At 37.9% G+C, this 21269-nt stretch overlaps 1 protein-coding gene across 1 annotated transcript in view; it reads left to right on the top strand.

Moving 5' to 3' along the window:
- Positions 1–1821: 1821 nt before the first annotated feature.
- Positions 1822–21269, top strand: part of LOC107843957 — a 33623-nt gene continuing 14175 nt past the window's right edge. The window contains 5 exon segments of the mRNA XM_047397495.1: positions 1822–2611; positions 13471–15893; positions 15896–17604; positions 19646–20137; positions 20400–20900. Of these exon segments, the coding sequence (XP_047253451.1) occupies positions 14933–15893; positions 15896–17604; positions 19646–20137; positions 20400–20900 (3663 nt within the window). The 5' untranslated portion in view covers positions 1822–2611; positions 13471–14932.

The raw sequence follows: 21269 nt of genomic DNA, 5'->3' as shown, positions 1-21269 counted from the left end.
ACTGTGGATTATTTTAATTTTTTTTGTGTTAGGCTATGAATTTCTTGAAATAGGTGTGTCAAAATGACTGCTTGTCGAAAACTCATAGCTGCACCTGTGACGACCTATTAAATGATAAGGGCTACATCAGAGTGGTGAACTAGCCTTTTTTATGACAAATAAACGAAAAAGCATGTTTTTGGAATTATTTTAATTTATCCGTGTGTTAGCCTATGAATTTCTAGGGACAGTCCAGTCGAAATTTATTTTTATCAAAAACTCATGACTACGTCGGTGACGACCTATTAAATGATAAAGACTGCTTCAGAGAGACGGACGTAGCCTAATTTAGGACAAAGTTTTTTCTGTGTGTTAGTCTATGGGATTTTGGGGATGGGTGCAACATAATGATTTTTTGCTGAAAACCCATGGCTACGCTCATGATGGCCTATTAGATGATGAAGGTTGCTTCAGAGAGGTGGATGTAGATTGTTTTATGACAAATGAGCGAAAAGGTAGGAATTGCAAATTATTTTTGAACTGCAAATTATTTTTATTTTTTCGTACGTATTAGGCCATGAATTTTTTGAAATATGTGTGATCGGCTGTGTCATCTATTTGAGCGACCTATTAAATGTTTGTACATTACTTTTGTAAGGCAGACGCCTCTTCTTTTACCCCACATGTGTCACGAAACAAGAATTAATGAGTACTTTGATTTTTTTTGTGTGTTAGTCCATTGATTTTTTGAAATATGTGCAGAAAAATGAAGTAAAAATAAAGAAGAAAAAATAGTGTTTTGGAATGTGAACTGAAGATTAAAGCGAGAAGTTTAATTCCATATAGACATGGAGCAATTACAACAAATCATCCAAAGAAAAACATAAAAATAAATAATAAAAGAGAAGAAAAGATGAAATCAATTTTCTTTGGCCTCCACTAGTGATGGATTCAGAATTTTTACAAAGAGAATTCCAAAAAAAATTGCCCCCAAGAGTAGTTGGCCGACAGAGGCTTAAATTTAGACTTATAAAAATTAAAGAACTTGCGTGTCCAACAAAAATCAAACTTGAAACGCAGGGCCTATATCATGGCCAAAGTAGCACACTCATAACCACTAAGCTACATCTCATCTTTGGTTTAGGAGATTCAAAAATAATATATGTAAATAAATATAAAAAATTTATTCTACATATACGAAGTAATTTTTTATTGAGGGGATTCGAGTGAATCCGTTGATACCCACCTAGGTCCACCCCTGGCCTCCACAACGGCTTCTAGTTCTCTCTAGGTCAAAAGATATGTAAAAATTAAATTTTTTTTATAGAGTATTTATAGCGTAGGGAAAAACCTTCAAATACAATAACTTGAGTCCAAAATGGACTAAGATAAATAAAAATAGACTGTTGTAGCTAGCTGCGTGTCGCGCCACTAACACGGAAGGCTATTGGATTTGTCGTTTTTTTCCATTAAAATTCAGGGTCATATTTGATTATTTTAATAAATTAATTCCATTAAATTGTTTGTTTAATTTTCTTTTATAATCTGTAGACACATAATTTCGTCCCTCCCCGATATCATTTTACCCATTTTTACCTTACCCTACCCATGTAATTACATTCCATAAAAATACAAAAAATAACTCTCAACAAAATCCCTAACAAACTTTTATTCTTTTTAACATCCTAACAATCCTTTCAATTAAAATAAGACACATTACCCATACCCCTACCCTCACCACCCCATACCCCACATGACCCCCCCCTCACATTCCTTGGTCACAAAGGAAAAGAAAACGGACAGCTGTACAAAAGTGGAAGAATTTTGTTCTCTTTAGGGGGGATTCTTTTTATATTATATACATACACACATAGGGAACAGAAAAGAGAGATTCACAATTCATATACAACAACAATATATAAACCCACTGATATTCATTCACAGGGGAGTCGAGAGAAATATATTCATATATACATCAAAGCCATTCTCTTGGATCTTGTTCGCAACACCCACAGCTCACCACTCCAAATTCACGCACCCACACACGAAAACAACAAGAAAAGGAGTAAAAATGGAGATGATTTGAGAGATTCAGTCGTCCCCCTTCAGATTTCAGGTGAAATCTCATCGGAATCGGCGCCATCGTGGATCCAGTTGGTCCGTTTGATAAGTCCGGTTTGAAATTCTCAATATTTTTTTTCTTCCGTCGTTCTCTAGCTAAATCTTGCTGGAAAATAGTGAGTTCGCCAGAATCTATTTTGGTTGGTCGTTTGCTGCCTCCGTCTGAGTTCACCGAAACTCAGACTATACCAGATCTGGTCCTCCGTTCGGTTGATTGAGGATTTTGGTTCATCTGTTTTAGTGTCATTTCTCTCGAAATCGGTCTTGGGTACCTCAGCTTTTTTCTTTCCTCGTTGAAATTAAGGCTGACTTGCTAAGTCGTTACGCTGGTCGGGTTTTGTTGGTTTGCATACTATTTTGGAATTTTGGATATCGTTTGGACTCGGTCAGATTTTTGGTGTTCAATTTTGGATTGCTGTTTCACTATTCAAGTCGGATCGTCATTTTTGAGGTTCTATTCGAAATTTTGAGTCCGGATTTCTTTATTATCGTACAAGAACGTTCTATCGAGGTTCAATTCTATTCCTTCTCTTCTATATTTTGTTATTTATCGTGTTCTATGCTTTGAATTGAATCCAATGTGTTGGTTGATCCGTGCTGATGTGAATCGTTGTTTGTTTTGATTCGATGTTTGATTTCTTTGATTATGGATTGATTATAAGGTGTGTCATGAAATGATATCTCGTTTGAGAATTAAAATTGATTGTTGTGGGGCAGAAGTTAAAAGTTGATAAAAATGATTTTGTTGATTTGATTCATTGATATCGAGTTTGATAGTATCCTGATAGGTCGAATTGGATAGGCAAAAATATTTAGGTGCGGGTAGGCAAAAGTTAGGAGTGAGGTGTTGATTCAATGCGGTGAATGTTGAAATGTGTGTTGAATGATTTTGTTTTATCACTTTTGGATCAATTGTACTATTTGACCGGAGAATGCCCCAAAGTATCTGTATATCTTTATTCACCAGGGAATACCCTGAGGTATTTTGTACTCGGAGGACGTTCGTGATGAAGGCCCGAGGCATCGGATAAAGCACGGGAGCGTAGTTAGTATTAGTGTAGGTTAGATAGGATTTGTTTTTGCATTTTTATTTTTGGACTATATAAACTGGACTGGACACTGTACTATTGATTCTTTTTATTTTGTTTGTTTGATTGATTGTTTTATGTGTTTTGTGTGGGTTGTACGCTCCACCAAGCGACCGTGGTCGAACCACGGGATCGAGGGGTGCCTAACACCTTTCCCTCGGTCAACAGAATTCCTTAGCTGGAATCTCTGTTCGCAAACCAATTTAAAGAGTCAAATGGTTTTGAAAAGGATTTTCCAATGGTGACTTGGCACACCAGATTATGCCAAGTGGCGACTCTGATTTCAAATGTAAAAACAATTCTTCTTCGAAACAAATCATTTTCTTTTATCACTTAATAATAAAAACCCTTTCGAAATTAAAACTGAATCTTTTTTGGGGTTAGAAAAATGGGTGTGACAGCTCTGGCGACTCTGCTGGGGAAATTTCAGAATCCGATCTTTTTTGGAGTCGTATCGGCTTTGTTTGGCATTACGAGTGTATAAGCATTGTTTCTGATTTTTGTTTGTGTTTTCACTTTTATGTATTTTCGTGCTCTTTGTTTACAGTATTTATCCTATGTGTTACCGCTTTTATATCTGACATCATGTGCATAACCCGAGTCATTCTTTCCGCAACAAGTCTCGGAGCGCACATCGTGTGCACGAACTCTAGTTGAGTCACCTTTGTTTCATTGTTTTTCATTATTTTTCCTCTTTTAAAGAAAAACAAAAGCCATAAAGAATGATAAAATAAAGGTAGATAGCGAGAGAAGAAAAGAAAGAAAGGATGATGAGACAATAAAGGGAAAGAACGGAGACTGATACGAAAAATAAGAGAAAGGAAAAAATAATAATAATAAGTGTAGATAAAAATTGGGATGATGTTAAAATGACCTCGCTACCCTCAAAAGCTGGTAGAAATGATATGAATTTAGGACAATTTTACCAATGTGATTCCCATGCTTGTTGTGTGCCCTAATCCTAACGGATGTCGTCTTTGATGAGCATGTTCTTTCAGATAACAGTGGTAGGTTTGCAGCACTCTAGCTAGTCACCCATACTTCACTAGATCCAAAGCAAAGCTCGCCATGGCTAGCACGGAGATTGAAAATTTGCTCATTGACCCGAATTAGGATCACAGGGAAGAAAGTTCAAAACACAATGATGAGGTAGTAAGGCTCGGGCAACAATTGATAGATTTGCACCAGACATGGGCCAGCGGAATGCCTCCTCCTCCGATCCCTGAAGGTATTGGGAATATATCTAATTGCCCACCGCTCTCTCAGGCGCAATTCTCTGCTCCTACTGAGTCACCTGAGCACGCGCCAGGATTCACTCCGCGACATTATTATCCTGGCAGTTTTGGTGTGCCCTTGGCAGCTCCCCAATCAAGACCTGTTGCTCATCCGGTGCCACCGATCACACCAGTATTCATGGCTCCGCCACCACCTGAAGCTCGCATATATGTTGTGCGTCCCACAATGGGGCTTCCTAGGTCTGCCAGTGAGCCAGTATTGAAGGTTCCAGATAGTCAGTATTATGCCCCGGAGCCTACTTTGAGAATGAATAAACCGTATGGGTACACTCAGCCACCTGCATTTCCATTTGATACGGAGAAACCTGTCGCAACAGAGGAACAGGAAGTCATAGCACGAAAGTTGAAAAGTTTAGAACAGGCCATAAGGAATTTACAGGGAATTGGAGGTTATAAGAGTGTTTCCTATAAAGATCTTTGTATGTTCTCAGACATCAACCTTCCTCTCGATTTTAAAATGCCCAAGTTTGAGAAGTATGCAGGGCACGGTGATCCCTTGGCACACTTGAGACGTTATTTCAACCAACTGAGTGCTACAGGAGGAAGGGAAGAGCTGCTCATGGCTTTCTTTAGCGAGAGTCTTTCTGATCTAGCTTCAGAATGGTTTATCGATCAAGATATCGACAAGTGGAACAACTGGGATAACTTAGCTTCTGAGTTTATGCAACATTTTCAGTATAACATCGACCTGATTTCGGATAAAAAATCCTTGGTCAACATAAAGAAGAAAAGCACTGAAGGTTTTAGGGAATACGCGATAAGGTGGCGTGAACAGGCCGCCGGGGTAAAGCCTCCAATGAAAGAAAGTAAGTTGGTAGAGGTTTTCATTCAGGCACAGGATGAGACCTATTTTCAACATTTACTTTCGGTAAAGGGAAAGTTTTTTATTAAAGTCCTCAAAATGGGGGAGATGATAGAGGACGAAATCAAGACCGGCCGAATAGTGAGTTTTGCTGCATTGAAAGCCACCACACAAGCGATTCAAGGTGGATCTGGCGCATTCAGAGGTAAAAAGAAGAAAGAGGATGTGGCGACTGTCGTAGCTGGAACCCATTCCTATCCTAAAAGACCAACTCGCCCCTATCCCCAATCCCAAGCCCAAGTCTACACCCAAGCTCCATATATTTCTCCCCACCATTACTACCCACCACAAAACCCTTTATATTCTATTCCACCACCCCCGTACCCAGTATATAGCTCGCAGCCATATGCCCAAACCCCTCCAGACCTGGTTTTCAACCTAGGCCCGAATATAAGAAAGAGAAGGTGGTCAAAAATCAATTCACACCTCTTGGGGAGTCATATGCTAGCTTGTTTGATAGGTTGAGAAAGTTGAAGGTTTTAAGCCCAATTCAAGAAAGGCTTTCAAATCCACCATCGAGGAATCTCGATTATTCTTTAAGGTGTGCGTACTGTTCTGACATACCAGGCCATGATATCGAGAAATGCTGGCATTTAAAGAGAGTTGTCTAAGATTTAATTGACACAAATCAGATGCTGGTCCAGGCCCTAGAGGGTCCAAACATTAACCAGAATCAGTGAATGTAGCAGAGTCTTTGAAAGCAATGTCATTAAGCCAGGAAGGAATGAGAGAAGATAAAGCCCAAGAAAGCATAAAGAAACCCCTGATCACGGTGCAAGGTGCCAGAAGGTATGTTGATTTAAGTCAGGATAAACCTAAGTTGATAGTGGTAGGAGCTCCAAGTAAGCCCATCTTGACGGTGAAAGGAGCACTGGCAGCGCCTATTATCCTCAAACCGGTGACACAACCTCCGATAGTTGATATGAAAAGGATTCCCTGGAATTATGGGTGGACTGTGATGACCTATCACGGGAAAGAAGTAGTGAAAGATGTAGATGAAGTAGGGGGTTTGACTAGGTCAGGAAGATGCTTCGTGCCTGAAAGTTTAAGAAAGTCCAAGCCAATTATAAGTGGACCATCATCTATCAAAACGCCTATCACCGAAGAAGAAGCCGAAGAAATTTTGAAAAAGATGAAATTGCCAAAGTATTCAATAATAGACCAGTTGAAGAAAACCCCTGCTCAAATTTCCCTTTTATCTTTGTTGTTGCACTCCAAGGAGCATCGTGATATTTTACTGAAGGTATTAAATGAAGCATATGTTCCTAGGGAGATCAGTAAATCAGCTTGAGAAAATGGTTGGAAAAATCTTTGAGGTCAATCGGATCAGCTTTTCTGACGTGAATTGCCTGTTGAAGGTACAGGGCATAACCGGGGCCTTTACATTACAGTGAAGTACGAAGATTTCTATGTCACTCATGTTATGATTGACGGAGGTTCAGGTGCAAATATCTGCCCTATTTCTACTTTACAAAATTTGAATATTAGTGTTGAGAGGATCAGGCCCAACAATGTATGTATCAGGGCTTTCGATGGTGCAAAATCAAACTCCATTGGCGAAATAGAACTAATGTTGATCATAAGGCCTATTGAGTTTGCCATAGAGTTTCAAGTATTGAATATAGACTCCTCTTACAATCTGTTGTTGGGAAGGCCGTGGATCCACAAGGCCAAGGCGGTTGTATCTACACTGCACCAAATTATTAAGTTTGAGCATGACAGGTAAGAAGTGGTTATTCACGGTGAAGGAGATTTGTCCCCCTGCAAAGATTCTCCCTTATCTCTTATTGAAGCAAATGACGTAGGGGAAATATTCGTCTATCAAATTTTTGATACAGTGCCAGTAAATTGTATCCTTGAATGGCAGGTTATACCAGGACCGCAATTGTCTTTCACTTCTATCATGATGGTGAGTGAACTTTGGAAATGCGGATTTTACCCAGGAAAGGGTTTGGGAGCGTCTCTGCATGGTATAGTTCGTCCCATATGTCCGAGTGAGAATGTGGGCACGTTTGGCCTGGGATTTGAGCCTACGGCTGAAGATTTGAAGAAAGCCAAAGGAAGGAAAAAGGAAACATGGTCACTCCCTCGCCCAATGCCACTACTCAGCGAATCATTTGTTAAGAGTAGTGTCACGAAGCATGTGGAATTTGAAGTTGAATTGGTTGATAACTGCCAGAACCTTTTTATTGAAGTTGATATGGTTGAATCAGGAGAAGGTACCAGTATGGCAGACGTGCAATTCATAGGTACAGTCGTCCGACTCAATAATTGGGAAGTCACTTCTCTCCCCATCAGGAGGGAGTTTTGGTAGTTTATTTTGTTTTTCTTTCTATTTATCCGAGTTATTTTAGGGTTGTAATTTGAATTTTAATTTGTTTATGTTATGTTGGCATCTATGCTTAAACCCTTCTATATTTTTATTTAATGAAATGCAATGTCCTTTTTGTTTCGTGTCTAATATATTTTGTTTTTCTTTTTTTTTTATATACAGTTCTCTTTATGCTGATTCTAATGACATGACATGCATACGAAATTTTCAGCCTGATCTTAAAATCCAAAATAATCATTAGGATGGGGAATATGATGAAGAAGAAGCACTAGAAGAAATAAGCAAAGAGTTGGAATAGTTTGAAGACAAACCGAATCCTAATTTGAATGAGACTGAGCCAATAAATCTAGGGAATCAAGAAGATGTTAGGGAAACTAAAATCAGTGTACATGCTTTTCCACAGCTAAAAGATGGAATGATTCAAGCATTAATTGATTATAAGGATGTTTTTGCGTGGTCTTATGATGATATGCCTGGTTTAAGTACTGAATTAGTGGCTCACAAATTGCCAACTGACCCCGGATTCCCTCCTGTCAAACAGAAGTTGAGGAAGTTTAAAACTGATGTAAGTATTAAAATCAAAGAGGAAATCATGAAACAGCTTGAAGCCAAAGTAATTTGAGTGGCTCGTTATCCCATGTGGTTATCCAATATTGTTCTCGTACCAAATAAAGATGGCAAAATTCGAGTATGTGTTGATTACTGTGACTTGAACAGAGCAAGTCTGAAAGATGATTTTCCACTGCCCAACATCCATATTTTGCTAGACAACTGTGCTAAACACGAGGTTGCCTCTTTTGTAGATTGCTATGCCGGATATCACCAGATCATTATGGATGATGAAGACGTGGAAAAGACATCTTTTATCACACCATGGGGGACCTATTGTTATCGAGTGATGCCGTTTGGTTTGAAGAATGCTGGAGCAACATACATGAGAGTCATGACCACTATGTTTCATGATATGATGCATAAGGAGATTGAGGTATACGTGGATGATGTGATTATTAAGTCAAAAAGTCGGCCGACCATGTTAAAGATTTAAGAAAGCTCTTTGAAAGGCTTTGCAGGTATAATCTCAAGCTCAACCCGGCAAAATATGTATTTGGAGTTCCGTCTGGAAACTTATTTGGGTTTGTGGTCAGCCGTTGGGGGATTAATTGGATTCCTCGAAAATCAAAGCCATTCAGGATTTGCCCCTACCTAAAAATAGGACGGAGGTGATGAGTTTGCTTGGTAGACTGAACTACATTAGCAGGTTTATTGTTCAACTCACGACCACTTGTGAGCCCATATTCAAGTTGTTGAAAAAGAGTGTTGTGGTAGAATGGACTGAAGAATGTCAGGAAGCGTTCGACAGAATTAAAAGATATTTGTCAAATCCGCCTGTGCTGGTACCACCGGAGCCTGGTAGGCATTTGATCTTATATTTATCAGTCATGGACAATTCTTTTGGTTGTGTCCTGGGTCAACATGATGTCAAGGGCAAAAAGGAGCAGACTATTTATTATCTTAGCAAGAAGTTCACCGCATATTAGGCCAGGTATACTCTTCTTGAAAGAACGTGTTGTGCCCTAACTTGGGTAGCATAGAAGTTGAAGCATTATCTCTCATCATATACTGCTTATCCCATTCCCGCATGGATCCTTTGAAGTATATCTTTCAGAAGCCTATGCCGACAGGTCGATTGGCAAAGTGGCAAATATTTCTTACTGAGTTCGACATTGTATATGTGACTCGAACCGCCATGAAAGCCCAAGCCTTGGCAGATCATCTTGCTGAGAATCCCATCGATAAAGAGTATAAGCCATTAGAGACATATTTTCCTGATGAAGAAGTGTCGTGTGTCGATGAAGTCATTATAGATGCTGATCCAGGTTGGAAGTTGTTCTTTGATGGAGCTGTCAATATGAAAGGAATTGGAATCGGTGTGGTTCTTATCTCTGAATCGGGACAACATTTCCAGGTAACAGCACAACTACGATTTTACTGTACTAACAATATGGCAGAATATGAAGCTTGCATTATTGGCTTGAGGTTAGCTGTTGATATGGGAGTCTAGGAATTATTAGTGTTGGGGGATTCAGATTCGCTCGTCCATCAAATTCAAGGAGATTGGGAGACGTGAGATTTGAAGCTCATCCCGTATCGACAATGCTTACAGGAGTTATGTCAACGATTTGTGTTAGTAAAATTTAGGCATATTCCAAGGATTCATAATGAAATTGCTGACACTTTAGCCACTCTGTCTTTAATGCTCCAACATCCTGATAAAGCCTACATCGATCCTGTGCATATACAGAGTCGTGATCAGCATGCTTACTGTAATACGGTTGAAGAAGAGCTTGATGGAGAACCCTGGTTCTTGGATATCAAGCGATACATGCAGTCAGGAGAATACCCAACATATGCCACCAACGATCAAAAGAGGACTATTAGGCGTTTGGCTAGTGGATTTTTCTTAAGTGGGGGGATCTTATATAAGAGAACCCCAGATCTGGGACTTTTGAGGTGTGTAGATGCAAGAGAAGCCTCGGCAATCATGGTTAAAATACACTCTGGAGTATGCGGGTCGCATATAAATAGTCATGTCTTGTCAAAGAAGATTCTTCGAGCAGGTTATTACTGGCTTACTATGAAGAGGGATTCTATTCGATTTGTTCAAAAGTGTCATCAATGTCAGGTACACAGTGATCTGATACGTTCTCCTCCTGTTGAGTTGCATGCAATGGCCGCTCCATGGCCATTCGTGGCTTGGGGAATGGATGTGATTGTACCGATTGAGCCGAAGGCATCAAATGGACATAGATTCATTTTGGTAGCCATTGACTACTTCACAAAGTGGGTAGAAGAAGTAACTTTCAAGTCAGTGACAAAGAAGGATGTGGTAGATTTTGTTCATGCCAACATCATTTGTAAGTTTGAAATTCCTAAGATGATCATTACAGACAATGCTGCCAATCTCAATAGTCTTTTGATGCAAGAAGTGTGTTAACAGTTTAAGAACGCACATCAAAATTCTACTCCATTCGCCCAAAGGCCAATGGTGCTGTAGAAGTCGCCAATAAGAATATAAAAAAGATAATGCGAAAAATGGTACAAGGGTCTAGACTGTGACATGAAAAGTTGTCGTTTGCATTGCTAGGTTATCGCACCACTGTTCGCACTTCAACTGGGGCAACTCCATATTTATTGGTGTATGGGACAGAAGCAGTCATCCCTGCAGAAGTTGAAATTCCCTCTCTTTGAGTCATTGTATAAGGAAAGATTGATGATGACGAATGGGTCAAAACTCGACTGGAACATTTGAGTTTGATTGAGGAAAAAAGGCTAACGTCTTTGTGTCATGGCCAGTTGTATCAGAGGAGGATGGCTCGAGCGTATAACAAAAAGGTTCGTCCCAGGAATTTTGAAGTTGGTCAGTTGGTATTGAAATGTATCCTTCCTCACCAGGTTAAAGCGAAAGGCAAGTTCTCCCCTAACTGGCAAGGTCCCTTCATTGTGAAGAAAGTGTTGCCCAATGAAGCCTTATATCTGATAAATATTGAAGGCAAAATGGCAGAAATGGCTATCAATGCTGATGCGGTCAAAAGATATTATGGATGATATTTTATCCTTTGTTGATTTTATTGCATGTTTAGTACTTGCATTTTTGAAGATTGATATGATCAAGGCATTTTATTCTTTTATCCAAACATTGTATCATCCTTTGTTTACCCGTTTGAGCTTCGTTTTATTTTTTTATTTCATATCCCTCTTTTGGAATCAAAATAGAGTCAAAGATAAATGTCAAGAAAATAAGAATAAAAGAAAGAGTTTGAAAAAAAAAATCAAAACAAAGAACCAGCTTATGGAACTACGTGCGACCTGATTCTCTTCTCTAGGGAGTGAGATACGTAGGCTGCCCTATTTTGGGCTCGGTCCAACCAAATAAAGATTTTAGAGTCACCCAACCAACAAAAACTGGGGCATGAGTTAATATGTTGTTTGAGTCGATTTCAAAAGTTGTAAGTCCCACCCCTACTTCAAGTGTCGTTTGAACCTCTTGCCATCCTTTTCTAACCTTATCCGAAAGCCAAGTTACAACTAAATAAAGTCCTTCAGATCAATTTTTGATAATGTTAAGCCTAAGCATGAAATGGATATGATGATACATTGTGAGGTACCACTTGTCTCCCTCAGCATAAGAAATCAGGAAAGAAATACAAAATGAGAGAGTCTTATTGGTGAAACCCCCGCGGGCATCATAAGGTGATGGTGAGTTGAGAGAAATGAAAATAAGAAAGTCTTATTGGTGAAAACCTTCGCAGGTACCATAAGGCGATGGTGAGTGGAGAGAAATAAAAATAAGAGAGTATTATTAGTGAAAACTCTCACGGGCACCGTAAGGCGATGGCGAGTTCAGGAGGAAAGTAAAAAGTAAAAAGAAAGAGATTTGTTGGCGAAAGTCTTTTAAGATGTCGTCAATTGAATGTGATGTATGAGTCCAATGGATTTGAAGAAGCGATTCAGCGGCAAAGGCACGAACTCAACAACAAATGGGGAGTTTGGATAGGAAGATCAGGCAGCTTAATCCAAAATGCATGTCATACTCATTGGAGTTGTTTGTCGTATTCAGATAAGTTTTCTTTTTTGAATATGGGACATTGCCCTTTTCTTTCATTTACATATTCGTGCTTTTTGTCTTTTTATGTCATGTATCAAATAAAAGTCACCATCATTTCCGTATATTTAAGTCAAGTCTGTGTCAAAACAAGCGAGAAAGGATTTCAAAATTTACTACCAGTCTTTCCAATTATATGAGGAAAAGCCAAGGACCAGCACATGAAATAAATATGATCGGAATTCAACACGAAGCAAAGAAAGTCTATCAACTGACAGGCTGTTGGATTCGTGGAAACATTCAGATTTGGGAAAAGAATGCACCTCAGAGACATGGTAAAATGGAAACCCATTGTTCGAGTCAGAACTCATTTCCCTCAATCTGGATTCGGGTCAATGATGTGGCAAGATAGGGCAAGTGTCAGTGATTTGGAACAAAGATGAAAGGAACGAGTGCTGGGGCAGATACCTGAGAAGCCAAGAGCTGCAAGCCACCACTAAGTTCTTAACTGACAAATTTTCTTTGTTGAAATAGGGGCAAATTCGCTTCACTTAATTCAGCTACCATTCGAAATGCACATCCATGGGATTTTACTTTCTGTTCAGGACCCTCCTGAAAAATGGGACTTTACTTTCTGTTCATGACCCTTCTGAAAAATGGGATTTTACTTTCTGTTCAGGACCCTCCTGAAAAATGGGATCCTACTGTTTGTTCAGGACCCTCCTAAAAAAATGGGATTTTACTTTCTTTCAGGACCCTCCTGAAAAATGGGACTTTACCTTCTATTCAGGACCCTCCTGAAAAAATGAGATTTTACTTTATGTTCAGGACCCTCCTGAAAAATGGGATTTTAGCTTCTGTTCAGGACCCTTTTGAAAAATAGGATTTCACTTTATGTTCAGGACCCTCCTGAAAAATGGGATTTTACCTTTTGTTCAGGACCCTCCTGAAAAATGGGACTTTACCTTCTGTTCAGGACCCTCCTGAAAAATAAGATTTTGCTTTCTGTTCAGGACCCTCCTAAAAAATGAGATTTCACTTTATGTTCAGGACCCTCCTGAAAAGTGAGACTTTACTTTCTGTTCAGGACCCTCCTGGAAAATGGGACAACGCTTTCAAAAATGAAATACTACTTTACTATAATTTTTGTTTGGGATAATTTTCATTCTAGTTTTAATTTTGGGTTTTAGGAGCCTGCCTAAAGAACAAGGTGATGAAATAGCAAGTCAGGAGCCCGCCTAAAGAATAGAGTGAAGAAACGAAAAGTCAAGAAACAAAGTGATGAAATAGCAAGTCAGGAGCCCGCCTGGAGAATAGGGTGAAGAAATAAAAAGTCAAGCAACAAAGTGAAGCAAATGAAAGCCAAGAAACAAGTTGAAATAAATTGCAAGTCAGGAGCCCGCCTGAAGAATAGGGTGATAAAAGCCGAGTCAAGAGCCAACTGAAGCTTTATAGTTAGGATTTTGTAATTTCATTTATTTTTTAACTTGTGATTTTCATTTTTGATGTAACGACAGAGCCGCGGACCGGAACCTCTATGGAACCTCACTCGACTCTCCAACTCGGTATAGTCCAATTCTCTTCCAACCCTTTGAGATACTTGTGACTTCCTCATGACTTGGGTAGATAGGGTGTCCGAAAGGATTCGATTGTCCTTCTTTCTTTTGCTCCTCTCTTTGAATAAAGATCGGTACAAAATTTGGTCTCGTTGTTTACTTCTTTGTCTGAAAACACTATGTGTTTACATTCAAAGGGGGCATGATGTAGACACGTAATTTCGTCCCTCTCCGATATCATTTTACCCATTTTTACCTTACCCTACCCATGTAATTACATTCCACAAAAATACAAAAAATAACTCTCAACAAAATCCCTAACAAACTTTTATTCTTTTTAACATCCTAACAACACTTTCAATTAAAATAAGACACATTATCCATACCTCTACCCTCACCACCCCATACCCCACATGGCCCCCCCTCACATTCCTTGGTCACAAAGGAAAAGAAAACGGACAGCTGTACAAAAGTGGAAGAATTTTGTTCTCTTTAGGGGGATTCTTTTTTTATTATATACATATACACATAGGGAACGGAAAAGAGAGATTCACAATTCATATACAACAACAATATATAAACCCACTGATATTCATTTTTTTTAGCTGATGTGACAACTTTGACGTGAGCCTCATTTTTATGTAATAAAGGTTTCGTGTCAGCACAAAAGGGTAACAAAAGAATACTAAAATTGAATTCAGAGGATAATAACACCCATATGAAATTGAAGAGTATCGTAGCAACTTTGAGTATAGTTTGGTTACTAAATGCTTATCTCTAATTCATTGCTTTCAAAATAGGAACAGGTCCATGTAGGGTAGAGTTAACAGTAGTACATCAATTATTAGCTTTCATTTTCCTACCTTGTATTCAATTTCTACTTTTTTCTACTGATTCTTACTCCAACCAATTTCATCTACTTGCTCCATTCCCCCTCACCACTCATTTTCTCCTACCTTTGTTTCCTTGTAAGTCTAGTCCACAAAAGAAAAAAAAAAGAAGAAAATTCGTAGAATTCAGACTTCAGAGGATCTAGGGAAAGACACAGGAGGCTGTTTTTCTTTATTAGACTAGCCAGTGAAGAATTACTTAAGAGATGGCTATGGAAATCTTATCTACTATTTTGAGGCCAGTCGCAGAACACTTGATACTACCAGTTGCGCAACAGATTGGGTATTTATTTTACTATAGGAGCAACATCAGGTCTCTGGATGAAGAATCTAAGAAGCTGGAGGGTATCAGAAGTGGGGTGCAGCAAAGAGTGGAGGCTGCCCGGAGAAACTTGCAAGTCATTTCACCCCATGTTGAGAACTGGTTAACTAGTGTTGATACTACTACTGCTGATGTGGCAGTTGTAATGAGAAGTCGAACTGAGGTTGAAAGGGGTTGCATCTATGGTAGGTGTCCAACATTAAAGTCACGTTACTTGCTGAGCAGGAGAGCCAAGAAAATTACACTGGAAGTGACTAAACTTCAAAATGAAGGTGACAACCATGTTGTTTTCTGCAATACTGTACCAGATGTTGAACCTAGAAACAGTGTTGAGAAGTTCGACTCCAGAAAACAGAAGGAGGAAGAGGTCTTGGCAACTTTGAGAGATGAAAGGGTCACTATTGTTGGGATATGTGGTATGGGTGGTGTTGGTAAAACAACACTGGCTGAGAAAGTAAGAGCAAGGGCAAAACAAGCAGGGTTCTTTAATGATGTTGTCATGGTAACTGTCAATCAACAACAAAAAGACATTAAAAAAATACAGGGTGAGATCGCCAGAGGAGTCGGTCTAACATTAGAAGGGGACGATTTGTTGCAGCGTGGAGATCAGCTGTGTTCAAGGTTAATGCAGAAGGACAGTCGCGTCCTTGTAATTTTGGATGATGTTTGGGAGGTTGTTGATCTAAAGAGGCTTGGCATTCCCAGTGGCAGCGACCACAACTATCAGTGCAAAGTGACATTGACGACGCGCTTCCGAGATGTTTGTGTCAATATGGATGCTCAAAAGATTGTAGATGTTGCAATCTTACCTGATCAAGAAGCATGGGTACTTTTTAGGCAGAAAGCCGTTTATTAGATCCCTCTCTTCCTGATATAGCAAAAGCCGTTGCCAAAGAATGCAAGGGGCTGCCTCCTGCAATTGTTACTGTTGCAGGAGCACTAAAGGGTAAAACGAAGCCTTCATGGGAGGATGCCCTTTTAGAATTACAAAAAGCAGCACCAAAAAATATCCCAAGAGTGCTTACAGAGGTGTATCAACCTCTGAAGACAAGCTGTAATCACTTGAGTGATGAAGCCAAGGTTGTCTTTTTGCTTTGTTCCTTGTTTGAGGAGGATAGTGATATTTGGACTGAAGAATTACTTAGATATGGAATGGGGCTTGGAATCTTTTCGGAATGCAAAAATTTAGAACGTGCAAGAAATAGGGTGTCTAATCTGTTAGAAACATTGAAAAATTGTTTCTTGCTATCCCAAGGTTCAAACAAAAATTATGTCAAAATGCATGATGTGGTCCGGGACATGGCTATACATATTGCATCTGAGGAACATGAGTTTATGGTAAATCACAACGTAAACTCAGAGGAGTTCCCGAGAAAAGACTCTTACGAGCAATACAGTCACATGTCAATTGTTGCAAATAAATTTGATGAGCGTCCCATACCAATATCTTGCCCACGACTGAAGCTTCTGATGTTAAAACTCTGTTTCGAAGAGGGCTTCATATTACAGGATGATTTTTTTGATGGAATGAGTGAACTCAGTGTCATAAAACTGAGTGGATATGGTCGAAACTCCATTCTGCCCTTTCCATCATCCATTCAGAGGTTGTCAAATCTGAGCACGCCTTGGCTGAGTAATCTAAGGCTGGATGACGTGTCCATTATTGGGAAACTTGTCACTTTAGAAATTCTCAGCATCAGAGGTTCTGACTTACAGGAGATTCCAGTGGAGATCGGAAACTTGGCCAATCTAACTATGTTAGAGTATTGGAATATTGGTTACAGAAAACGTATGAGGATTTCACCAGGGGTCTTATCAAGACTAGTTCGATTGGAGGAACTACATATGATGAGAGTAAAAGATTGTAGTTACTCCACCTTGAGGGAGCTGGAATCGTTATCGAGATTGACTGCACTGACCTTAGATGGATGTTCTAAAGATGTGATTTACAGTAACTTGGGCCTTTCCTCCAAGTTGACACGGTATGCTCTTGACGTGAATGGACGCTACACGATCACTTCATTCATGGAAACTTACAACAAGGCTATCAATCTAGACATCACCGAGGGCACCCAATTGGGTGATTGGATCCGCCTCCTGTTGAGGAATAGCGAAGTTGTACATTCAAGAGGAAAGGGCTCCAAGAATGTAGTGGTCGAGTTGCAGAATGTGAAAGATCGCAGGCTGGCTTTTTGTGATTCATTGAATATCCACTGTCAGAATAACATTCCATTCCCCAAACTCGAAAAGCTGGAGGTAAGCTATTGTGATCACCTACGTCATCTTTTTCGTGCGTCCTTGGCTTGCCCAGATGACGAAGAAGAGGGGATCTCTCGAAGGACACATATCATACCCGACGTAATCAAGTTCCCCAATTTACATAGCTTGAAACTTGATGATCTGGACTGCTTCACACACTTTTGCAGTGACACTGTTGAGGGCATTGAGTTCTCTCTGTTACGGGAAATGCATTTGAAGGAATTACGAGAGTTCCAAAATTTCTGGCCAACAGCCAACAATGCGATCACCAACTCAAATCCTCTTTTTAATGAAAAGGTTTGCTTCTACATGAAAAAGTTTTTATTTGAAGGGTTTTTATGAATTGATATATTTTAGCTTTATAATATATTACTCTCTTTGTTCAAACTTTTGTGGCGTCGATAATCAATTATATTTTTAACTATTTAAATTTAAGTGGCACTGATATAATTTCGAGAGTAACCAAATATTTTGTATCTTTTAAATTTTATAAATTTTTAATTATTGTGATCTATAGTATTTTTTTATGTATTTTTTATTTTTTTGAAATATATAGCAGATTATTTTTTTTAAAATATTTTAAGGGTATAAGTATTATAATTTATAATATTTTTTTATTTAATTTTCAAATAATATATGTTAATCTCCTTATCCAAACTTTTGTGGCATTGATAGTCACTTATATTTTTAAATAATTCAATTTCTTACTTCTTGTGATTTATAATATTTTTTCTTCTATTACAGTTTAAGTGGCATAATGCTTCGATGACGATAATAATTAATTAGGGTGACATAGTAAAATCACGATTGAAGCATCGAAGCATACATTACTTAAATGACTTAAAATAGCTAATTATAAGTGATATAACAAAATTACTATAAAAAATACTCGTGAAAAAATAGTTAAGTGGGCATCATATAAGACATCACATTAATTTAACATTAAATATTATTAATTTTTTAATATTTAGATGACTTTGTAATAAGTTTTTAAAATAAAATTTTTAATACTTAGATGACTTTATAATAATTAATTAGGGTGATATGGTAAAATTACGGTTGAAGCAGACAAGTCATAAATATCTATTTTACTTTTTTTTATTAAATATTAATAATTTTCTAATACGTAAATGGTATATAATAATTAATTAGGTGTGATATAGAAAAATCATGGAGCAAACAACTGAATGGTCGACAAGCAGGACGATCAGAAGCTGCTCACTCCCTCTTATAATATAAGAGAATGTCTTTTTTTTTTTAAATTATATACAACGACATACCTAGTTCTTTATCGTGCTTTTTTTATTGTAATTAATAAAGTATTTTTCAACCTATAATTTGAAATTCTATTGAAGTATAATAGAGTAGCCATTGGGAATTTCGTACAAAATATGCCTCTATTTTAAATGCGTGGTTAGAGAGACTATGTGTACATGAGACACTCTGGTTCATTTTTTATCAAAATCAAACCAAATCAACTATACTAATTTTTTCGAAGATTTTCATTCTTTTGTCACATGAACATTATTTCAATCTCAATTTTATGGAGTTATAGATAAGGTTTTAATAAATCAATAAAAGTTTAGTGGTAACTGACAAATTGACAAATACATATATACTGTTAAGAATTTAAGTTTTGTGCGTCGTTAGTGTACAAAATATTTTACACTATGTAAACTTGATTTGCTATTGCACGTTATTCAATTTTTTTCATAGAAATTGAAAAAAAAAACAAAAATTTGAGTAACCTGTAATAGCAGGTTAAGTTCATTGATAGTGTAGAATATTTTGTACATTGTTAGTGCACAAAACTTAAATTCTAGTGTTAAACACATGGTAGTTATTTTTTAAAGTCTAATAATAACTTTGCAATGATGTACGTATTCAAACTTGACCAAATTTTAATAATATATAAAATTCATTATAAAACCCAAAAACTGATAGAGTTGATTCAGTTTTAAAACTTACCAATAATACATCATCTCAATTTGACCCTTTTCACCCTCTTTTTGATGAAACAATGTGTTTCCATTGTTCTACTTGATCATTAAGAAAAAATAATTTCTTTGACAGTTTCTCAAGTAGAATATTTATTAATTTCTCCATTTTATTAGAAATAGAGTGGTAGAATTCATAGTTAAATGGATAATACAATTAATTTATATATTGTCTATTCGTATACATTTACATTTTATTGATATCTAATGATTTAGTCTAAAAATGATTTAATTTACTGTGATAACATAACATTAAAAGACACATTCCAGAAATGAGAATTTTATTTGTAATTATTTGCAAGACGTCAGAAATGGAGTTGATACCTTGTCAACGTTTGCAGGTTTCTTGTCCCAACCTGGAAGTGCTAGAACTCAATGAGGCTAACAGCATAACTGCTCTATGCTCTCACCAACTTCCAACTGCCTACTTCAGCAAACTTGAGACATTGCAAGTAAGGTATTGTGGAAAATTGAGAAACTTGATGTCTCCATCAGTGGCTAGAGGTCTTCTGAATCTCTGAACACTATGGATAAAAGCATGCCAATCAATGGAAGAAGTGATCGTAGAAGAAGAAGAACAAGGAGATGAAATCATGTGTAATGACCTCTTATTTCCCGTGTTGGATAAGCTGCAACTTCGCGATCTGCCAAAGCTGGGGCATTTCATTCTGACTAAGCAAACTCTTGAATTCCCATTTCTTAGAGAAGTGGATATTAGTATATGCACTAAAATGAAGGCATTTATCCAACAAGGAACTGTCAGCACACCGAGTCTTGAAAGTGTGAACAATGATGATGACCTGAAAGTAGTTGATACGATGTTCAATTCTAAGGTTTGTCTTGTGCTGCGGTTTAACTATATACCTGTGTCATTCATTAATACACCCCTGGTCTACTTCTCTTTTTCCCGTTTTAACCTGCGAATAATAATAGTAATCTTCAGATAGTTGTATATACTTGTCACTTGAAGCTGGGGCATTTCTTTAAGTAATTAGATTTTCACCTGTTGTTACCAAGATGTAAGATGAGATATGGTTCATATTCCATTTTGTACTTGAAGCACTACTGAAATTTCATCCCATGATACATTTGCAGGTTTCTTGTCCCAACCTGGAAGTGGTAAAACTCTATGAGGCCAATAGCATAACTGCTCTGTGCTCTCACGAACTTCCAACTGCCTCCTTCAGCAAACTTGAAGCCTTGGAAGTAGAAAATTGTGGAAAACTGAGAAACTTGATGTCTCCATCAGTGGCCAGAGGTCTTCTGAATCTCCGAATGCTATATATAGGATACTGCCAATCAATTGAAGAAGTGATCACAGAAGAGGAACAACAAGGAGATGAAATCATGTGTCATGAACCCTTATTTCCCCGATTGGAAAAGCTGAAACTTCACAATTTGCTAAAGTTGGGGCATTTCATTCTGACTAAGCATGCTCTTAAATTTCCATTTCTTAAAGAAGTGGATATTCGTGTATGCCTTAAAATGAAGGCATTTATCCAACAAGGATCTGTCAGCACACCGAGTCTCGAAAGTGTGAACAGTGATGATGAGCTGAAAGTTGTTGATCTCAATAAAGCGATGTTCAATTCTAAGGTTTGTCTTGCGCCGCTTTATAACTAAATGCTATATATATTTGCGTCATGCATTAACAGACCCCTGGTCAACTGCTCTCTTTCTGATTTAACTAGCAAATAGTAATAGTTAGAGTGAAGAGGTGGAAACACTTCCAAACTTAGCTTGAATTATTATTTTTGTCTTGAACTATGCCTAGTATTTAAAACATCCATAGACTTGACTAAATCAATTTAAAAACGCCCATGATCAGCCAGCTGACTTAGCAAGTGGTCTCAACCTCTTTTTTGCACGCGAGGTGCTTATGAAAAATGCCGCATAAGCAGATCATCATGTTTGATTGCTTGTTTAATAGTCTTGATGACAAAGAATTTGAAAACTCAACGAATT

This window comes from Capsicum annuum, chromosome 10, assembly GCF_002878395.1.
Source record: "Capsicum annuum cultivar UCD-10X-F1 chromosome 10, UCD10Xv1.1, whole genome shotgun sequence".
Lineage (NCBI taxonomy): Eukaryota > Viridiplantae > Streptophyta > Magnoliopsida > Solanales > Solanaceae > Capsicum > Capsicum annuum.
Note: the sequence above shows the minus strand (reverse complement) of the source record. Positions and strands in the feature narration are given on the sequence as shown.